General features: G+C 45.1%; 1 protein-coding gene across 4 annotated transcripts in view; it reads right to left on the bottom strand.

The window, feature by feature from the left end:
- The window catches only part of alg9 (ALG9 alpha-1,2-mannosyltransferase), a 325,621-nt gene that overhangs the window by 176,215 nt on the left and 131,902 nt on the right, over positions 1-17,504 (bottom strand). For all 4 annotated transcript variants that reach the window (XM_085967891.1, XM_085967889.1, XM_085967888.1 and 1 more), the window contains one exon: positions 17,325-17,454. In XM_085967891.1, the coding sequence (XP_085824017.1) occupies positions 17,325-17,454 (130 nt within the window). The remainder of the gene's footprint in view (positions 1-17,324; positions 17,455-17,504) is intronic.

The raw sequence follows: 17,504 nt of genomic DNA on the forward strand, positions 1-17,504 counted from the left end.
AACACTCCATCATATCCTTAGAGAAAGAGGGCAAGGGGCATAAAATAGTTTCCATTACTTCAAGGTCATTATTGGTGTTTGATGCAGAAGATGATGATGGGCTGTCAGTATCCACGTCAAAGTGAATGGAAAGACATGGCTAAAGGAAATAAAATCATTGCTGCAACAGGACACTTCATTTACAAGCTTAAAAACCTTTTCTTCCCTTTGTATATTAAGTATTTTGTCCTAGTCTGGTTTGTGAAGTGAACTGAAGTGGTCACATGCATTAAATCGTCATTGACACATATGCAAAGCATTTAATTCTTCCTCAGCTTCAGATTGGAACTTGTGTTCATTAAATTGAAAATCCACCTCGATGAAGCTATGGGTCCGATTGAAGTATCGGAACAATCGTGTTGCTGAAGAATATTCATAAACGTCGAACCAAACTTCAATAGAAATGTTTAATTGTTCCTTTACACAATTCTTTACACTTGTTGCAGATAGATTAATGCTCGTTTCAAATAAATAGTGCTGTTTATGACTTAGGCTTCTCACGCATCTAAAATCGGTATTGCCTTTGCAGCGTATTTGCACTCCGATGTTGACATGGGATGACGAGCAACGTTCAGCCACAATTATCCCAACTTCAGAGAATCTTCACCAAAATGAAGGGGAAAAAATCTGAAGAATGAGTTACTCTTGGCCACTTCTTTGCACCTTCTACTGACCAAGTCAAGTTTGACACCGACTTCCCCAATGACGAGTGGATAAATGCACTGCCCGCACTACTCAGCCATACAGACTAGAAGATCCCAGGTTGGATTCTGCCAACTCTATGTTTGAAGCTCTACAATCAGGTTTCCACCCCTGCTGTAGCACTGAAATGGCCCTCACCAAAGTCACAAATGACAACCTCTGTGACCGTCGGTGCATTATCCACCTTCACCTTCTCTGCAGCCTTCCACACGGTCGACCACACCATCCTCCTTCAACATCTCCTGCATTGTCAGTTGTGTCAGCTGTGGCTCAGTGGGTAGCACACTCGCCTCTGAGCCAGAAGGTTGTGGGTTCAAGTCCCACCCCAGGGAGTTGTGCACATAAAGCTAGGCTGACACTCCAGTGCAGTGCTGAGGGAGTGCTGCACTGTCGGAGGTGCCGTCTTTCGGATGAGACGTTAAGCCGAGGCCCCGTCTGCTCTCTCGGGTGGACATAAAAGATCCCCCGGCACTATTTCGAAGAAGAGCAGGGGAGTTCTCCTCGGTGTCCTGGGGCCAATATTTATCCCTCAATCAACATCACTAAAACAGATTATCTGGTCATTATCACATTGCTGTTTGTGGGAGCTTGCTGTGCACAAATTGGCTGCCGCGTTTCCCACATTACAACAGCGACTACACTTCAAAAGTACTTCATTGGCTGGAAAGCACTTTGAGATGTCCGGTGGTCGTGAAAGGCGCTATATAAATGCAAGTCTTTCTTTTTCTTGTGGGACTGTGCTCACTTGGTTTCGCTCTTACCTATCCAATCGCAGGCAATGCATCTCTGGGAATGGTCTGTCTTCAAGGACCGCACCCTTACATCCAAAGGCCCTCAAGGATCTATCCGGGGCCCCTCATCTACATGCTGCCCCTTGGCGACATCATCCACAGACTTGGGATCAGCTGCCATGTGTCTGCTGATGACACTCAGCACAACCACTCCACCAACTTTCTTGACCTGTCCACTGCCTCGGTATCGCCAGGCAGCTTCTACCACATCCGGCCTTTGTTGAGCCACAATTTCCTCCAGTTAAAAAGTCATCGCCTTCCCCTGTACTCTTCACTCTTGCAACCGATTCCGTCTCCTGCCCCAGCCACCTCAGGCCGAACCAGACTGTTCGCATCCTCGCCGTACAATTTGACCCCGAGCTGAGCTTCTGATTGCATATCCTCTCCATCACAAAGACCGCCTACTTCCACCTCCATAACATCACCTGCTTCCACCCTAACCTCTGCCACTGAAAACCACACTCTTGACTGCGTCACCCCCAATGACACAATTAAAACACGGCCGGATTCCCAACTCCATCAACTCCAGCTCATCCACTACCCTGTTGCCCATATCCTACCACGCACCAAGTTTTGCTCATCTATCACCCCTGTCCGTGCTAGCCTACATTTGATCCCGCTCCCTCAACGTCTCAAAATTTAACATTCTTATCCTCATGTTTAAATCCCTTCATGGCCTCACCCCTCCCCCTCACCCCTCCCTCTTCCTTCAGCCCTATATTACAGCCGGCAACCTCTTTTCTTTCGACTCTGGCCTCTTGTCCATCCCCTTCTTTCCTCCCTCCCACCACTGGTGGCGGTGCCTTCAGCTGCCTAGGCTCCATGCTCTGGAACAACTCAGGTCAGAAAAGTCAACTCTGTTTCTCTCTCCACAGATGCTGCCCGACTTGCTGAGCATTTCCGCCATTTTCTGTTTTTATTTCCGGTTTCCAGCATCTGCAGTATTTTACTTTTGTATCAGAGACAATTTCAGAAGAGGAGAGAAAATTGGCAAAAAAAAGTTAAAATAGCCTTTGCAAAACTAGAGTAGGCTACATCATCGAAATGCAGAGATGTATGCAACTAATTTGAATTTATTTATTGTACATATAGCTCCACTGTTAATGATTTTTTAAATTGCTTCTAATTCATTCAAAGGAAGGGACCTTCCTCAGACTGTGTACCACTCACGCACACTATGGCAGGGATCAGTGTTGGAGGGCACGGCCGAGTGGAAACCCGGCACAAATGCTGGGATCGCCACTTGTGGAATTCCAGCATCCCGGTGTCAAAATCACGTCGGCACCATCTCCTACTCTAACTCACTGAAACTCGAAAGTGTGGAACTCCTCACAATTTCTCAGGGCGGAATCAGAAAACACTTTTTCGCACACAGGGTGGTAGAAATTCGGAATGCTCTCCCACAAGAGGCTGCGGTTGCTGGGACAATTGGAGCTTTCAAGACTGAGATCGATGGATTTTTGTTAGGTAAGGGTATCGAGGGGTGAGGAGCTAAGGCGGCAAAATGAAGTTGAGGTACAGATCGAATTGAATGGCCTACTCCTGTTCCCAAGTCTTCCCTTCATCCTACAATCTTTAGGGTTTTTCGACCGCAGTGGCAGTATAAACGTTGGGTCTTGACCTTCCATCTAGTTTTCTCAATTTAAAAAAAAATCTGTTTATTACCTCAGCCACTAAATGGAATCAAAACTATGGGGAAATAGCTCACTATATATATATATATATATATATGAGTGAGATCCCACAGTACAAATGAAACATCAACTATGGGGCTTATATATAGTTAATACAGACGCAAGTCAGCTTTTCCCACGCAATATAATCTTATTAAAAAGGAGCCTGACACAGGTCTGCATCATAACCTCAGATTAAATTATGGAAAGAATTATATTTATTTTTTATTGCTATTTACATAATGGTTAAATCCCGATTAATGCATTAGTGATAGTACAAAGCCTTTCCTTCTTTTTTATTAAAGTAATGCTCCATGTGTGCACAATACTAAGTAGGATTTAAGCCAAATATACTGGAAATTAAACACAATACCAGCGCCACCACCTCACCTTTCAGCCAAAATGCCTGGGGGAAAAAATCGATGGCCCACATATAATGGCGCCCCATCGATTAACACAGCTTCCCAGGGAGCGGGAGATTCCATTTTAAGACGCACTGAATATTCCACATCGTGTCATGGCGTCACACAGACAGGGGGCTAGAGGGAGGGGGAAGTCTGCGAGCCGGAGAGAGGCAAACAGTGCTGGAAATGCCAGAACAGACACGGGAACAGCGCCTGCCCAGGAAGAGATGAGTGCTCTCCACAGAGTAAGTTACATAGAATCATAGAATGGTTACAGCACAGAAGGAGGCCATTCGGCCCGTCGAGCCCGTGCCGGCTCACTGCAAGAGCACTTCAGCTAGTCCCGCTCCCCTGCCCTTTCCCTGTAACCCTGCAAATTTTTTCCCTTCAGGTACTTATCGAACTCCCTTTTGAAAGCAGCAATTGAATCTGCCTCCCTTTCAGGCAGTGCATTCCAGATCCTAACTGCTCATTGCCTAAAAAAGTTTTTCCTCATGTCGCCTTTGGTTCTTCGGCTAGTCACCTTAAGTCTGTGTCCTCTGGTTTTCGACCCTTCCGCTAATGGGAACAGTTTCTCTCTATCTAGGCCCATCATGATTTTGAACACCTCTATCAAATCTCCTCTCAATCTTCTCTGCTCTAAGGAGAACAATCCCAGTTTCTCTAGTTTATCCACATAACTGAAGTTCCTCATCCCTGGAACCATTCTCGTAAATCTTTTCTGCACCCTCTCTAAGGCCTTCACATCCTTCCTAAAGTGCGGTGCCCAGAATGGGACACAGTACTCCAGTTGAGGCCTAACTAGTGTTTTATACAGGTTCATCATAATTTCCTTGCTTTTGTGCTTTATGGGCTGGATTTTGCCAGACCTGGGGAGGCAGGTTCGGAGGCGGGACTGGCAGAAAATGGCATTCCATCCATCTTCCCAGGAGGCGGGTAGCCGACCCGCGCCAGGTTCCGTCTCCTGGAGGCAGGAAGGGGATTACAGCCACTTAACTGCCTGTTAACAGGTAGTTAAGAGGATTATCCCCATTTTTCCACCAGAAGCGTGGACTTTCCGACGTCGGGAAACCTCGCCAGGGTCACCGAGACAAGCAGTGGGTCTGCGGGGTGCAAAAGTGCGCTGTGGAGGTAAGTGATGGGTGCAAATGTGGAGAGGTAAGTATGTGAGGTGAGTGCGAAGTGATAGAAAATGTTTACTTACCTTTGCTTCTTCCTGCAGGCTTCAACCCTTGGGGATCCGGAGGTGCCTCATCTCAACGGCAGAGATGACAGAATGGCTGCTGCATTCTCAGATGCAGCAGCCATCTGATTTCTGCGGAGGAAATAGGTTTTGACAGATGAAATGTCATACGCTGACGTCCTGTCACCGGCTTTCCTTTAATTGGCCAGTAAGCCCGCAGGACGGGCTTAACAAGGTCACTCAAGGGAAAATAGCGTGGGTTGGCCGGACATCGTTGGGGACGGGACTGAAACCCGACAACCAGCAGTCCCGCCCCCAATGTGCCCCCATTGATAAAATCCAGCCCATAGAGTCTACAGGCCATTCGGCCCAACTGGTCTATGCTGGTGTTTATTCTCCACACGAGCCTCCTCCTGCCCCTCTTCATCAAGCCTATCAGTATAACCTTCTATTTCTTTCTCCCTGATGTACTTATCTAGCTTCCCCTTAAATGCATCTATGACATTCGCCTCAACTACTCCCTGTGGTAGTGTGTTCTGTATTCTTAGTACTTCCTGGATAAAGTAAAGTAGTTCTTCCTAGTATCTGTTTTAAATTTACTTTTCACCAATTTAAACCCAGTTCCTCTCTGACGGAAAATATATTTTTGGTCATCAGAGGCTGTTACTTCAGTAAACCTCTATTTTAGAGGGCCGCACACGCACACACAAAAATGGCAGCTTAGACCCCCCCCTGGCTAATTGTTTGCCACTCCAGCTCGAGCCTATTGGGACAACTGTAGCGCTCTAACAAGCCTCCTGGCTAAGATCAGCTGACGGGTAAGATTGGGAACTTGATTCTCATTTTGAAATGCTTTTTGCTTGAAGCTTCCTCCTGCCTTCAGTGTTACGGAAGCTCAGTTACTTCTGAAACTATTAAGAGTGCTCACCGTGCCGCCTTAACCAGAAGACAATCACCCCAACACCCAGTGACCTTAAATTCCAGTCTTATGTGCGAATATATAGAGCATTACATTTCAACATCCCATTAGCTAAATGAAGTGTAAGAGAATGGTACAGTACTGGAAACAAATCATCATATAACAAATTCACCAGTCTGCACTTGCAGACATTATCTATCGCGTCATTATCACCAGCCAATTTGAATGTCAGACTTGGTGACACAATCCGATCCATCTTACAATGCAAACAGCCCATTAAACAGCGGATCACTTGGCTGTTCATGTGTGTAGCCCTTCCATTTCAACAGCTGATTGCACAGCTAATTAGTGATTCACATCTACTGTGCAACTGTCTGAGCAAGACTAAAAGGATGTGATTGTAACAGTCTGACAGAAATATTAGGATCGTGGAGCTAAAGACTGTCACACTGACTTACATAAAACAGTCTTATTCACTGTGTGCACTACAGGGTGAGTTGGTAAAGTGGGTGTGTAACTGACCCCAGGGGATCTCGGGTTCGTTTCCGGGTTTATACCAAGTTTATTGATGTCAGCCCCAATGGCAGGAAACATTCCATATAATTATCCTAGGCTTGGGTGGAAGGAGGAGGAAAATCAAGGAGAGAAAAAAAAACAGCCAGGGCTCGTATTCCTGATTGCTGTCCAGCAACAGTATGCGAGTGTCGGTGCCATCTGAGGACAACTCCGTTATCATGCCCTCCACTGGTGAGCAGCCTGTCAACACTTACTGTGTGAACTCACTCGTGAACAATGTCCACTTGGCCGAAATACTGGAGGACCACTGGGGTCTGTGGACCTGCAGGGGAGTGGAGAAAATGGGCAAAAAAAATGACAAAGCTTTACATGACAAGTATCAGGATCTTGTGGCTAAATAAAACTCTTGTCCCTCCTACCATCTTGAATAAAAAGGATGACTCGGTCACTTGGTTGTTCTATCTATTTCCCTTGGCATCGTCCCTCATCAGGCAGAATTCCCCAGGCCAGAGGGTATGCAGGCAATTTGAAACCACATTCTTTCTTAATATTTTTTCCAGGCGGATTAATATTCAAGAGACTTCAAGCTGGCAAAATCTAAACTAAATGGCAAGCAATTAATGGCTCCCATCCTTCCTTTGAAAAACACACACATACAAACACACCATATTTTTGGAATGATACTAGAGTCGTGACTGAAATATATTTTTGGTCATCAGAGGCTGTTACTTCAGTAAAGCTCTATTTTAAAGAGGGCCGCACACGCACACACAAAAATGGCAGCTTAGTCCATTGGGACAACTGTAGTGCTCTAAAGATTCCCCAAAGCCTTTCCACCATCTACAAGGCACAAGTAAGGAGTGTGATGGAATACTCTCCACTTGCCTGGATGAGTGCAGCTCCAACAACACTCAAGAAGCTCGACACCATCTAGGACAAAGCAGCTCGTTTGATTGGTACTCCATCCACCACCTTCAACATTCACTCCCTCCACCATCAGCACACCATGGCTGCAGTGTGTACCATCTACAAGATGCACTGCAGCAACTTGCCATGGCTTCTTTGGCAGCACCTCCCAAACCTGTGACCTCTTCCACCTTGAAGGACAAGGGCAGCAGGCACTTGGGAACACCACCACCTCCAAGCTCCTCTCCAAGTCACACACTATCCTGACTTGGAAGTATATCGCCGTTCCTTCATTGTCGCTGGGTCAAAATCCTGGAACTCTCTCTGTAACAGCACTGTGGGAGTACCTTCACCACACGGACTGCAGCAGTTCAAGGTGGCGGCTCACCACCACCTTCTCAAGGGCAACTAGGGATGGGCAATAAATGCTGGCCTTGCCAGCAACGCCCACATCCCATAAAACAAATTAAAAAAAACAACCTCCAGCTACGATCAGCAAACAGGAAAGATTGGGGACTTGATTCTCATTTTGAAATGTTTTTTTGTTTGAAACTTCCTCCTGCCTTCAGTGTTATCGAAGCTCAGTTACTTCTGAAACTATTAAGAGTGCTTGTCTGAACTATGGACTCTGGGTACTGGCAAGCATAGCTGGAAAGAGTAAGCTTGATCGCCTTATATAAAGAAAAATTGTAATTTCGTGAAATAACATCATACCGAATGAACAGAGGTTGACAGAACACAATGTAAACAGCATGCATTGGGGAACAAGAACCTCACTGCAATGTGTCCGCGATGTCATTGATATATTCAACAACTTACATTAATAAAGCGCATTTAACATAGTAAAACATCCCAAGGTGCTTAACAAGAGCGATATCAATAAAAACATTTTTGATACAGAAGGAGATATCAGGACAGATGACCAAAAGCTTGGTCAAAGAGGTAGGTTTTAAGAAGCATCTTAAAAGGAGGAAAGAGGTAGCGAGGCGGAGAGGTTTAGAGAGGGAATCCCAGAGCTTAGGGCCCAGGCAGCTGAAGGCACGGCCGCCAAAGGTGGAGCGATGAAAATCGGGGATGCGCAAGAGGCCAGAATTGGAGTACAGAGATCTCGAAGGCTTGTAGAGCTGGAGGAGGTTACAGAAATAGGGAGGGGCGAGGCCATGGATGTTGTTGTTATATTCAGAGAATAAGCTCGCCACTTTCCAACCAAAAATCTTGTTTTGAAATTTTACAAATCAGGCTTCCCTAACTTGTTATTCGCTCATAATCAGATGTAATTCAGACAGGAATATCAGACTGCATTCTCCGACTATAATCTCATACAATACAGTAAAAAAAATGCAGCCCAATGCGCACGCTTCAATCACTATTGAATTAAGTCAGCTTTGTGTAGGATTCTTTAACCTGAACACGCACAGATTCACTGTCCCCGGAGTGATCGGTGACAATTGGAGGCCTTTGCTGTTTAGGTTTGTGTGTCCTTTCTTTCTGTAATGCAGCGCCCAGCTCCACTGCTCAGACAAGCACTGCATACAACGTGCATCAAATGGTGATCTCTGTGGATTGAGCTCTACAGTTCACTGCACTTCAAGGGGAGATCCACACACTTATCAGAGAAAATTTCCCGAGAACAGCATTTTGAAAACAAACCTCAAAGGCTAAACGGAGAGCGACTGCTGGCCTCTGGAATGCAAGGTGTGCACTCGGACAACAATAAAATATATACGCGCAACTGTTGCACAAAAAAACATGAATTGTTCTACTTTCCTTTAAAAGGTTTGCAAAACGAATTCCTCAGTTGCATGTCATCCAAAGATGTGTAATAATGGACCATATTTGAGGCCTTGTCTACCACGGGTATGGATCTCAGATAAGGTACTGGCTTTTCCCCAGATCATAGTTATACTGCACTTGCTGTGAAGTCCAACTGGTTCAGGAGAACTAAATCCTGCAGGGGATCTCTTACCCTTCAGTGTGCTCCTTTTCTTTTTCTGCTGCCAGCCAAAAAAAATATCAGATTTACTGAATTTGATTTCACAACCTTGTCGTGGTGGGAACTGAATTCCGGGCCTCTGAGTTACTAGTCCAAGTGCCGTAACCACTAGGCTACCTTACCGATGCTAGGTGCACACCCCTGCCTGGCGGCTTCCATTTTATAATGTGCTCCTTGCGGTAGCACTCTCTCGCCTCGGAGTCAGAAGGTTGTGGGTTCAAGTCCCACTCCAGAGACTTGAGCACAAAAATCTAGGCTGACACTCCCAGTGCAATGCTGAGGGAGCGCCGCACTGTCGGAGATCCCGTCTTTCAGATGAAACGTTAAACCGAGGGCCCCGTCTTCCTTCTCAGGTGGACGTAAAAGATCCCACGGCCCTTTTTGAAGAAGAACAGCAGGGGAGTTCTCCCAGGCGTCCTGGCCAATATTTATCCCTCAACCAACATTACTAAACAGATTATTTGGTCATTATCACATTGCTGTTTGTGGGAGCTTGCTGTGCGCAAATTGGCTGCTGCATTTCCTACATTACAACAGTGACTACACGTCAAAAAGTACCTCACTGGCTGCAAAGTGGTTTGGGACAACCTGAGGTTATGAAAGGCGCTATAGAAATGCAAGACCTGTTACCTCCTGACCGCTTGAGTTTATACTACAGACCTCACCACATAAAGCATCCACATTAAAAACAGGCAGTCACTTATATCCGCCAAAAAAGTGATGACCATTATCCATTTGCATTAATGTCAATTGCAAAGTTGCCGGTTATAGCATCTTAATTGTTCCGTTTATTTCGGGCACTAACGGCTGTGTTTACTCAATAGCTTGCAGACTTCACTTCCCTTGGGCTTCCATTTCTCCTACAAGTTATAAAATGCCAATTTCGAATCACAGAAAAACATTCCCAAAACCACATCCACAAGACATGAAATTGCAGGTCGGAGGAAGTGAATTACAAGACAGCAACTCCCTGGGGTGGTGGGATTATAAATGGGGGGTGGTGCAACTTCAGCAGTTTGAGAGTACCGGAAACCCTCAGATTAAGTCACCGTCGCTAACTCTCTGCTCCCGGACCAGTACTATGTGTTACGTGACGTTTGTTTTGAATTTCTGTTGGTGCCGTTTCCTTTATTTTTCTCCCCCACTGACACTGAGCACTGAAGCAATTTGGCTCGGGATTAAAAAATTTTTTTTTATTAACGCCGCCACCGTGTTATACCATCCACCAGGTACAGCGGGCAAAATCGTGTTGGCACAAGCGTGCCTGCTGGACCTGTTTCTGGCTTGGGCCGGAGATCACCTCTTACAGAAGGTAGGGACTGCAGGGCCAGAGTGATCTCCTGGACTAGTTTAGATCGCCTAGATGGGTCAGAGGGGAATTTCCCAGATTTTTTTTCCCCCCCAAAGTGGCCTGGGTTTTTTTTTTTTTTAATGTGTTTTTTTAGCCTCTCCCAGGAGATGACATGGTTTTGGGTGGGGTGGAGAGTGTATACAGGAAACTTTTTTTTATCCGGCACGGACGGGACCGACGTGGTGCCGGTTCATCAAAAGTTCCGGATAACTGAACGCTATAGTAAAAGATAGGGAGAGCTGACAGCTCCGTATAAAGCAACAAACCCTGTTGCTTAGCAACAACTGTAGAACAATGGCCACAAGTTTCAAGCGTCTCTGTAGCTTAGCAACAGCTGCAGCCACACCCTTGCACAGCACAGATGGAAGGCAGCAAATACAATATGAAGTAAAACCTACTCCTGAATTTTGCCGGTTAACCAAGATTTCCGGTTATTTAGGTGCCGGTAAATCGAAAGTTTCCTGTACATAGGCTCCATGGACCAGAGGGTCTTTTACCTGTCCACCACCATTGTTGGTATAAGCGGTGGGGACTGCGCTGGTTTTTATATCACGGCATATCAGGATTGTCCAGGAGTCTCCTGGGCACTGCTGTGAGCAACTTGGGGGAGAAAAATCATAGAGGCGTTTAAAAAAAATTCCATTTTCTTTGAACACTTTTATTTATTAGTTACAAAAAATATTGGAGATGGGAAAGCGGCTGTTTGACCGGGTGGGGCGTTTGCCGGTCATGTAGTGGAACCTCCAGCAATACATCCAACTGGAGCTGGCAACCTTCCATAAAGCTGCAAAATTGATGTGAAAGGGGGCAGTGCCAATGGCCTAGCAAAACGCCTTCACAGTGTATTCCTGAGATTGCACTCACTCGATGGAACCGCAATAAATTAAATCCAAATGTCACAGGGTTTTTGAAGTCGGTCATGCACTTTTACCATCTTGGGTTGTCTCGCTAATGCCAAAAGCAATTTGTGGTTTTGAAACTATTACAGATAATGAAGCTAAATACAAAAAAAAAAATGGGAACTGTACACCCAGGGTTGATGCCAGTCACAGATTGCAGAGTGAATAAATCAAATAGAAGGTTTTCGGGAGGTCACATCATCAACACAGGAGAACTACCCATGAATAAATGTGTTAAATTACCAAAATTAATGAAATTGTCTGCTAAAACTGAGATTGACTGTAATCAAGATGAAAATATTTCTCAATAACCCACAAATTTGAAGCTTTCTATGCGCGCCAGGGACAATTGGTTCGGCAGCAATCCATTCAGGGTGGCTAGTCAATAACAGATTTAACTGTTGAATATTTGGGCTTCAAAGAAATTGAAAGAAAGAAAGAAATTGAAAGGAAGACAGAAAGGAATTGAAAGAAAGACAGACTTGCATTTTATAGTGTCTTTCACGACCTCAGGACGTCCCAAAGCGCTTTACAGCAAAATAAGCAATTTTGAAGTGTAGTCGCTGTTGTAATGCAGGAAACATGGCAGCCAATTTGTGCACAGCAAGGTCCCACAAAAAGCAATGTGATAATGACCAGATAATCTGTTTTAGTGATGTTGATTGAGGGATAATTATTGGCCAGGACGCCAGGGATAACTCCCCTGCTCTTCTTTGAAATAGTGCCATGGGATCTTTTACAACCACCTGAGAGAGCAGACGGGGCCTCGGTTTAACGTCTCATCGGCACCTCTGACAGTGCAGCACTCCCTCAGCACTGCACTGAAGTGTCAGCCTAGATTTTTGTGCTCAAGTCTCTGGAGTGGGACTTGAACCCACAACCTTCAGACTCAGAGGCGAGGGTGCTACCCACTGAGACACGGCTGACACGGCAACATCTGTTGCATATGATTCCCTGCTTCCCCCTTCCCAACAGCTGAACCCACACAGGCCTGTGCAAGAGGCACTGCCAGTCGGGAATTTAAGGGTAAATTTTCTGATCTCACACTCGAAGGAATTGTGGGCCAGAGACTTGGTAGCTCAACCTCCAACCCAACAATCCCATCTGGGAGCATGGGATTGGCGAATTTACTCCTTCTTCTTGTACTTCCCTTGTCTTGTTGTACATTCTCTAGTATTGGGGGCTTAGATATGCATGACCAGTGCTGGCTTAGGGATCTGAGCTGAATTCAACTGAGTTGTCGAGTCAACCCAGGAGCAGCGCTCAGATCCAGTTTCAATGCAACTCAAGGGTTACATAGAAACAGAGAAGATAGGAGCAGGAGTGGGCCATTCGGCCCCTCGAGCCTGCTCCGCCATTCAATGAGGTCATGGCTGATCATCCAAACTCAGTACCCTGTCCCTGCCTTCTCCCCATATCCCTTGATCCCTTTAGCCTTAAGAAATATATCTAACTCCTTCTTGAATATATTTAATGACTTGGCCTCAACTGCCTTCTGTGGTAGAGAATTCCACAGGTTCACCACTCTCTGGGTGAAGAAATTCCTCCTCATCATTGTCCTAAATGGCTTACCCCTTATCTTTAGACTGTGACCCCTGGTTCTGGACTCCCCGCCATCGGGAACATCCTTCCTGCATCTAGTCTGTCTAGTCCTGAGTTCTCAGGCAGTGGTGAAATCAATGCCAATTTCCAGGTGCTCATCCCTTAGAAGGAACCCTACTTTGCCGACATCCGTCCCTCTCCACCACTGGGTGGGTATCTTAATTGTGCCGGTATTTGTGTTTCATTTTCAATAACGCCAACCATATTTGCACATTAGCCCAGTATTGTTCCCACTCAGTTAAGCTTTCCCTGCTCGGCACTATATAACAATACAAGTCTGAGAAAGTTCGATCAAACAGCTTTTGGGGAAAAAAAAACACCTGATCGCAGACCACAAAGACTTAACATGCTTTAGACAATTTGTTTTGTATACCATTGCCATGCAAATTATATGGCAAATAATAATGATAACAGAGGCTGCTAGTTACAGAAAATTGGAAAGAGGGAAAAATAGAAATAGAAATTAAAATTAATTCCCCCCTCCTCCACAGCATCATCTTTCCACCTGCAACCTGAACTATCGTACCCAAGATGTTAATATTTCATAGGTAGTCAAGGGATGAAATTTCATAGGAATAAAAAAAATTTCAGCAACAGTTCAGATATTTCTTTGACATAAATCGGCTTACTGTCAGCATTCGTAATGAATCTTCTTACCAAAGAGTTGTCATGGCAACACTTCTCAGTGTCTGTCACAGAATAATGGGACAGCTGAGGTAATAAAGAGGCTTCTCGAAATACGCAAGATGCTTTACGCTTTTGCACTCCGTGTCTCACACCATTACATCTTTAGCAGCAAGATAGCCCCAGTCATGGAGCTGAGGCTTATCAGAAGCTTCCCGGGCCCTCAACATGATGCCAAGATGATGTCAATAGATTTTAATTATCAGTCATGTAATACGAAGAACAAACACTTGGGGGAGACTGGAGACTGACTGGCTCACTCCAGGATCTCGGACTGTTGAAGCTTTCGGTGCTATATCAAGGACTGAAAGTATGGTTCAATTTGAAAGTTAAGGGCACATTCAACAGCCACTGCCTCAGATAAATACAAACTGCTGTACTGGAATAAACGACATTGATTGAAGTTGAGCGAAATGAAGCTGCAATGACATTGCTTGTACATCTGATTCATATAGTGTTTATAACCTGCATAATAAGTTGGCATTTATGACAATCAAAACAGAACTTTCTAATCACCAAAATTGAGACACATATCAAGATATTTTCACTCATATGTAAAGGTGATAGAAAATAAAAGTTAAAACCAAAAATGGATTTTGGATAAAGTACTTTTGATTTAGAAAAACTGCTGTTTTGCTGTGAGCCATGTCTTATAAACGCTCACTGCCTATTGACACAACATCAACAACTTGCATTTATAGAGCGCCTTTAATGTACTAAAATGTCCCAAGGTGCTTCACAGGAGCGTTATAACACAAAATTTGACACCGAGCCACATAAGGAGAAATTTAGGACAGATGACCTAAAGCTTGGTCAAAGAGCTGGGTTTTATGGAGCGTCTTAAAGCAGGAAAGAGAGGTAGCGAGGCGGAGAGGTTTAGGGAGGGAATTCCAGAGCTTAGGGCCCAGACAGCTGAAGGCACGGCCGCCAGTGGTGGAGCGACTGAAATCGGGGATGCTCCAGAGGACAGAATTAGAGGAGTGCAGAGATCTTGTGGGCTGTGGGATTGGAGGCGATTACAGAGATAGGGAGGGGCGAGGCCATGGAGGGATCTGAAAACAAGGATGAGAGTTTTAAAATTGAGGCATTGCTTAACTGGGAGCCAATGTAGGTCAGCAAGCACAGGGAAGATGGGTGAACGGGACTTGGTGCGAGTTGGGTCACGGGCAGCAGAGTTTTGGATGACCTCAAGTTTACGGAGGATAGAACGTGGGAGGCCGGCCAGGAGTGCATTGGAATTGTCAATGTCAGAGGTAACAAAGGCAGGAGCTGAGGCAGGGACAGAGTCGGGCAATGTTACGGAGGTGATAATTTATTTATTCCCTTGAAGAAGGGGTTCACATGGCAACATAATCAGCTAGCTTTCCTTTTTGACTGCCATCAGTGACACCCCCCCACCCCCGATCCCCCCCACCCGCTGCAAAGTGCTTGTGCAGGGAATTCTGACGAGAATAACACCAGATGTGGCTATGATGGCCTTCATGATGAGATAGTCTGCTGGCACACACGGTCAGGGGTCTTTTGGATGCCAACCGTGGAAACTGTACCCAGAAAGGGTCACCACGTTCAGCACAAGAGGGGAGAAAAGCAAAAGAAAAAGACCATTTTCACCAGGACCATCTTAGTAAAGCGCTCACAGAGAACATCTTTCACACAGCAAAACAAAAAGTTAACTCTCATTTGCCGGCAGACGTTTTCTAAGGAAGACCAAACTCTGCAGAGGGCGCGGAAATGTGTTTGAGCAAATTTTCTGACAGACTTCAGTATAATTAAACCAGCATATCCCATTTGTGAAAGGAATCTGGTGTCTGATAGCAGGATGTCATTTTATAAATTTTGTTTAAAATTTAAAATGTTTTTTTTAAAGTTAATGAGGTGAAATGATTGTTAATGGATGCATTGATGGTCGACGGTTTGCCAGCATGCTCTGTATATTAATAAGAAACTCCGTCATCTGATGACAGGAAGTCACTTACGAGATCCGGCTAAACTCTCTGATAAATATGAGTGTTGAACCCAGTGAGCAATTATCCACAGACGCATCGAAGAAAATCATACTGTGCGACAACACATATCTTCCCACTGAGTGTGTGCTGGGAGAGGAGGAGGGAGGGAAGAGGAGGAAGATGTATAAAACAGCCACAAATTATCAGCAGCTTAATCCTACAGTAAAAGTGCTTTCTCATGAACACATTGTCCCACTGAAGCGCTTTACTGGGTTCTGCACAGCTTTCCTGACCCAATTATGATCCCAAGTCTTCTTCTGTAGAGTTTGAGTGAATACAGGAAACTTTGTGATATCCGGCACCGGCGTGTTGCCGATCTATCAAAATTGCCGGACATACAAAGTTAATGTTGAAGCATACGGAGGTTTTCATCTCCGTATCTGACAACAAACACTGTTGCTTAGCAACAGCTTCTAAAGAGTCGGCTGCAGCTGCAAGCGTCTCTAGCTGAAGCTGTTGCTATAGCTACAGACCTTGCAGTGCCTGACTGGGGAAAAAAAAGAACGAGAACTAAAAAAACTTATAGAAAACGGCTCCTGATTTTTGCCGTTAGATCGAGTATTCCGGACATATAACAGTTTCCTGTAGTTAGTTTCTATTTTTAAACTTCAAGAATACAACAGACTTGCATTTATATAGCGTCTTCAACGTCAAGAATTTCCAAGGCACTTCACAATAGGAAAAAGATGAGGAACAGATAATGAGCGATGAAGGGAATGATGAGGATCGGTGACCAAAAACTTGGTCAAAAAGATGGGTTTTGAGAAAGTTTTTAAAGGAGGAGAGAGGAGTAGAGGCTTAGGGAGGGAGTTTCAGAGAGGGGCGACTGGAAGCTCAGATATTAATAGTGGAGTGAAGGGGAGGGGGGAGTGCACAACAGCATAAGACAGAAATGTGCAGGAGAGGATACAAGGCTGGAGGAACATAGCATGGGGTGAGGTCATGGACAATTTGAAGACGAGGATTCGGATTTTTCGTTTAATACTACTCCACTCGCTACACACTTCAGCACTGTCAGTAGGAGCTGGAGGAACAGCTTTTTAACCTTAATGCATTCAATGTAAATATAATGAATTTCAGCAGCGTGCCGATGGATAAAGTCTTCCTTGAAAAATGTTACACACGTATAGGAGGGGTGCTCTTCTGATGTTGGGTTTGAGGTGCATTGTTGGTGCACAGTACAGTGAACATTACTCTACGTCTAACCCAAGCTACAGGAAACTCTCGATTTACCGGCACCCAACCGGAAATCTCGGTTAACCGGCAAAATTCAGGAGTAGGTTCAGTTAAGTTTTACTTCATATTAGTGGCCGTTCCTGGATCTGTGGCTGTGTAATTGGGGTTCCTGCACTTGTTGCTAAGCAACAGGGATGCTTGGTCTGTGGCCGGGGTTCCTGCAGCTGTACAGGGAAGCCTGGATTTGTTGCTGTGTACGGAACTCTCGTACCTTTTAACTATACCTCTCTGTAATCCGGACTTGTTGATAAACCGGCACCACGCCGGTCCCGGATAATAAAGAGTTTCCTGTATATCTGCCCAGTAGTATTTGATGTCGATGCTGGGTATGCGAGATGGAAACATTCCATTTCCGTGTTAACATCCCTCACCTTCATGAATATAGAATTCACATCAACAAAAATAAAGTCCTTCACTCACGTATCTGGATGGTTCCTCATGGTTTTGGTCATTCATGTCTGTAGGATGGATTTGAGTTGCCTTTGGTCCTTTGGCATAGGGTTTTGGGAGCTGGCCTCGAAATTCTGAAGCAATGAACTGGAGTTGCCAGCTGGAAAACAAAAAGCAAAACTAGATCTTCAATCTGCTGTTGGATTAAAA

This window comes from Somniosus microcephalus, chromosome 26 (genome assembly GCF_052327205.1).
Source record: "Somniosus microcephalus isolate GS21.2 chromosome 26, FLI_Smic_1.0, whole genome shotgun sequence".
Classification (NCBI taxonomy): Eukaryota; Metazoa; Chordata; class Chondrichthyes; order Squaliformes; family Somniosidae; genus Somniosus; species Somniosus microcephalus.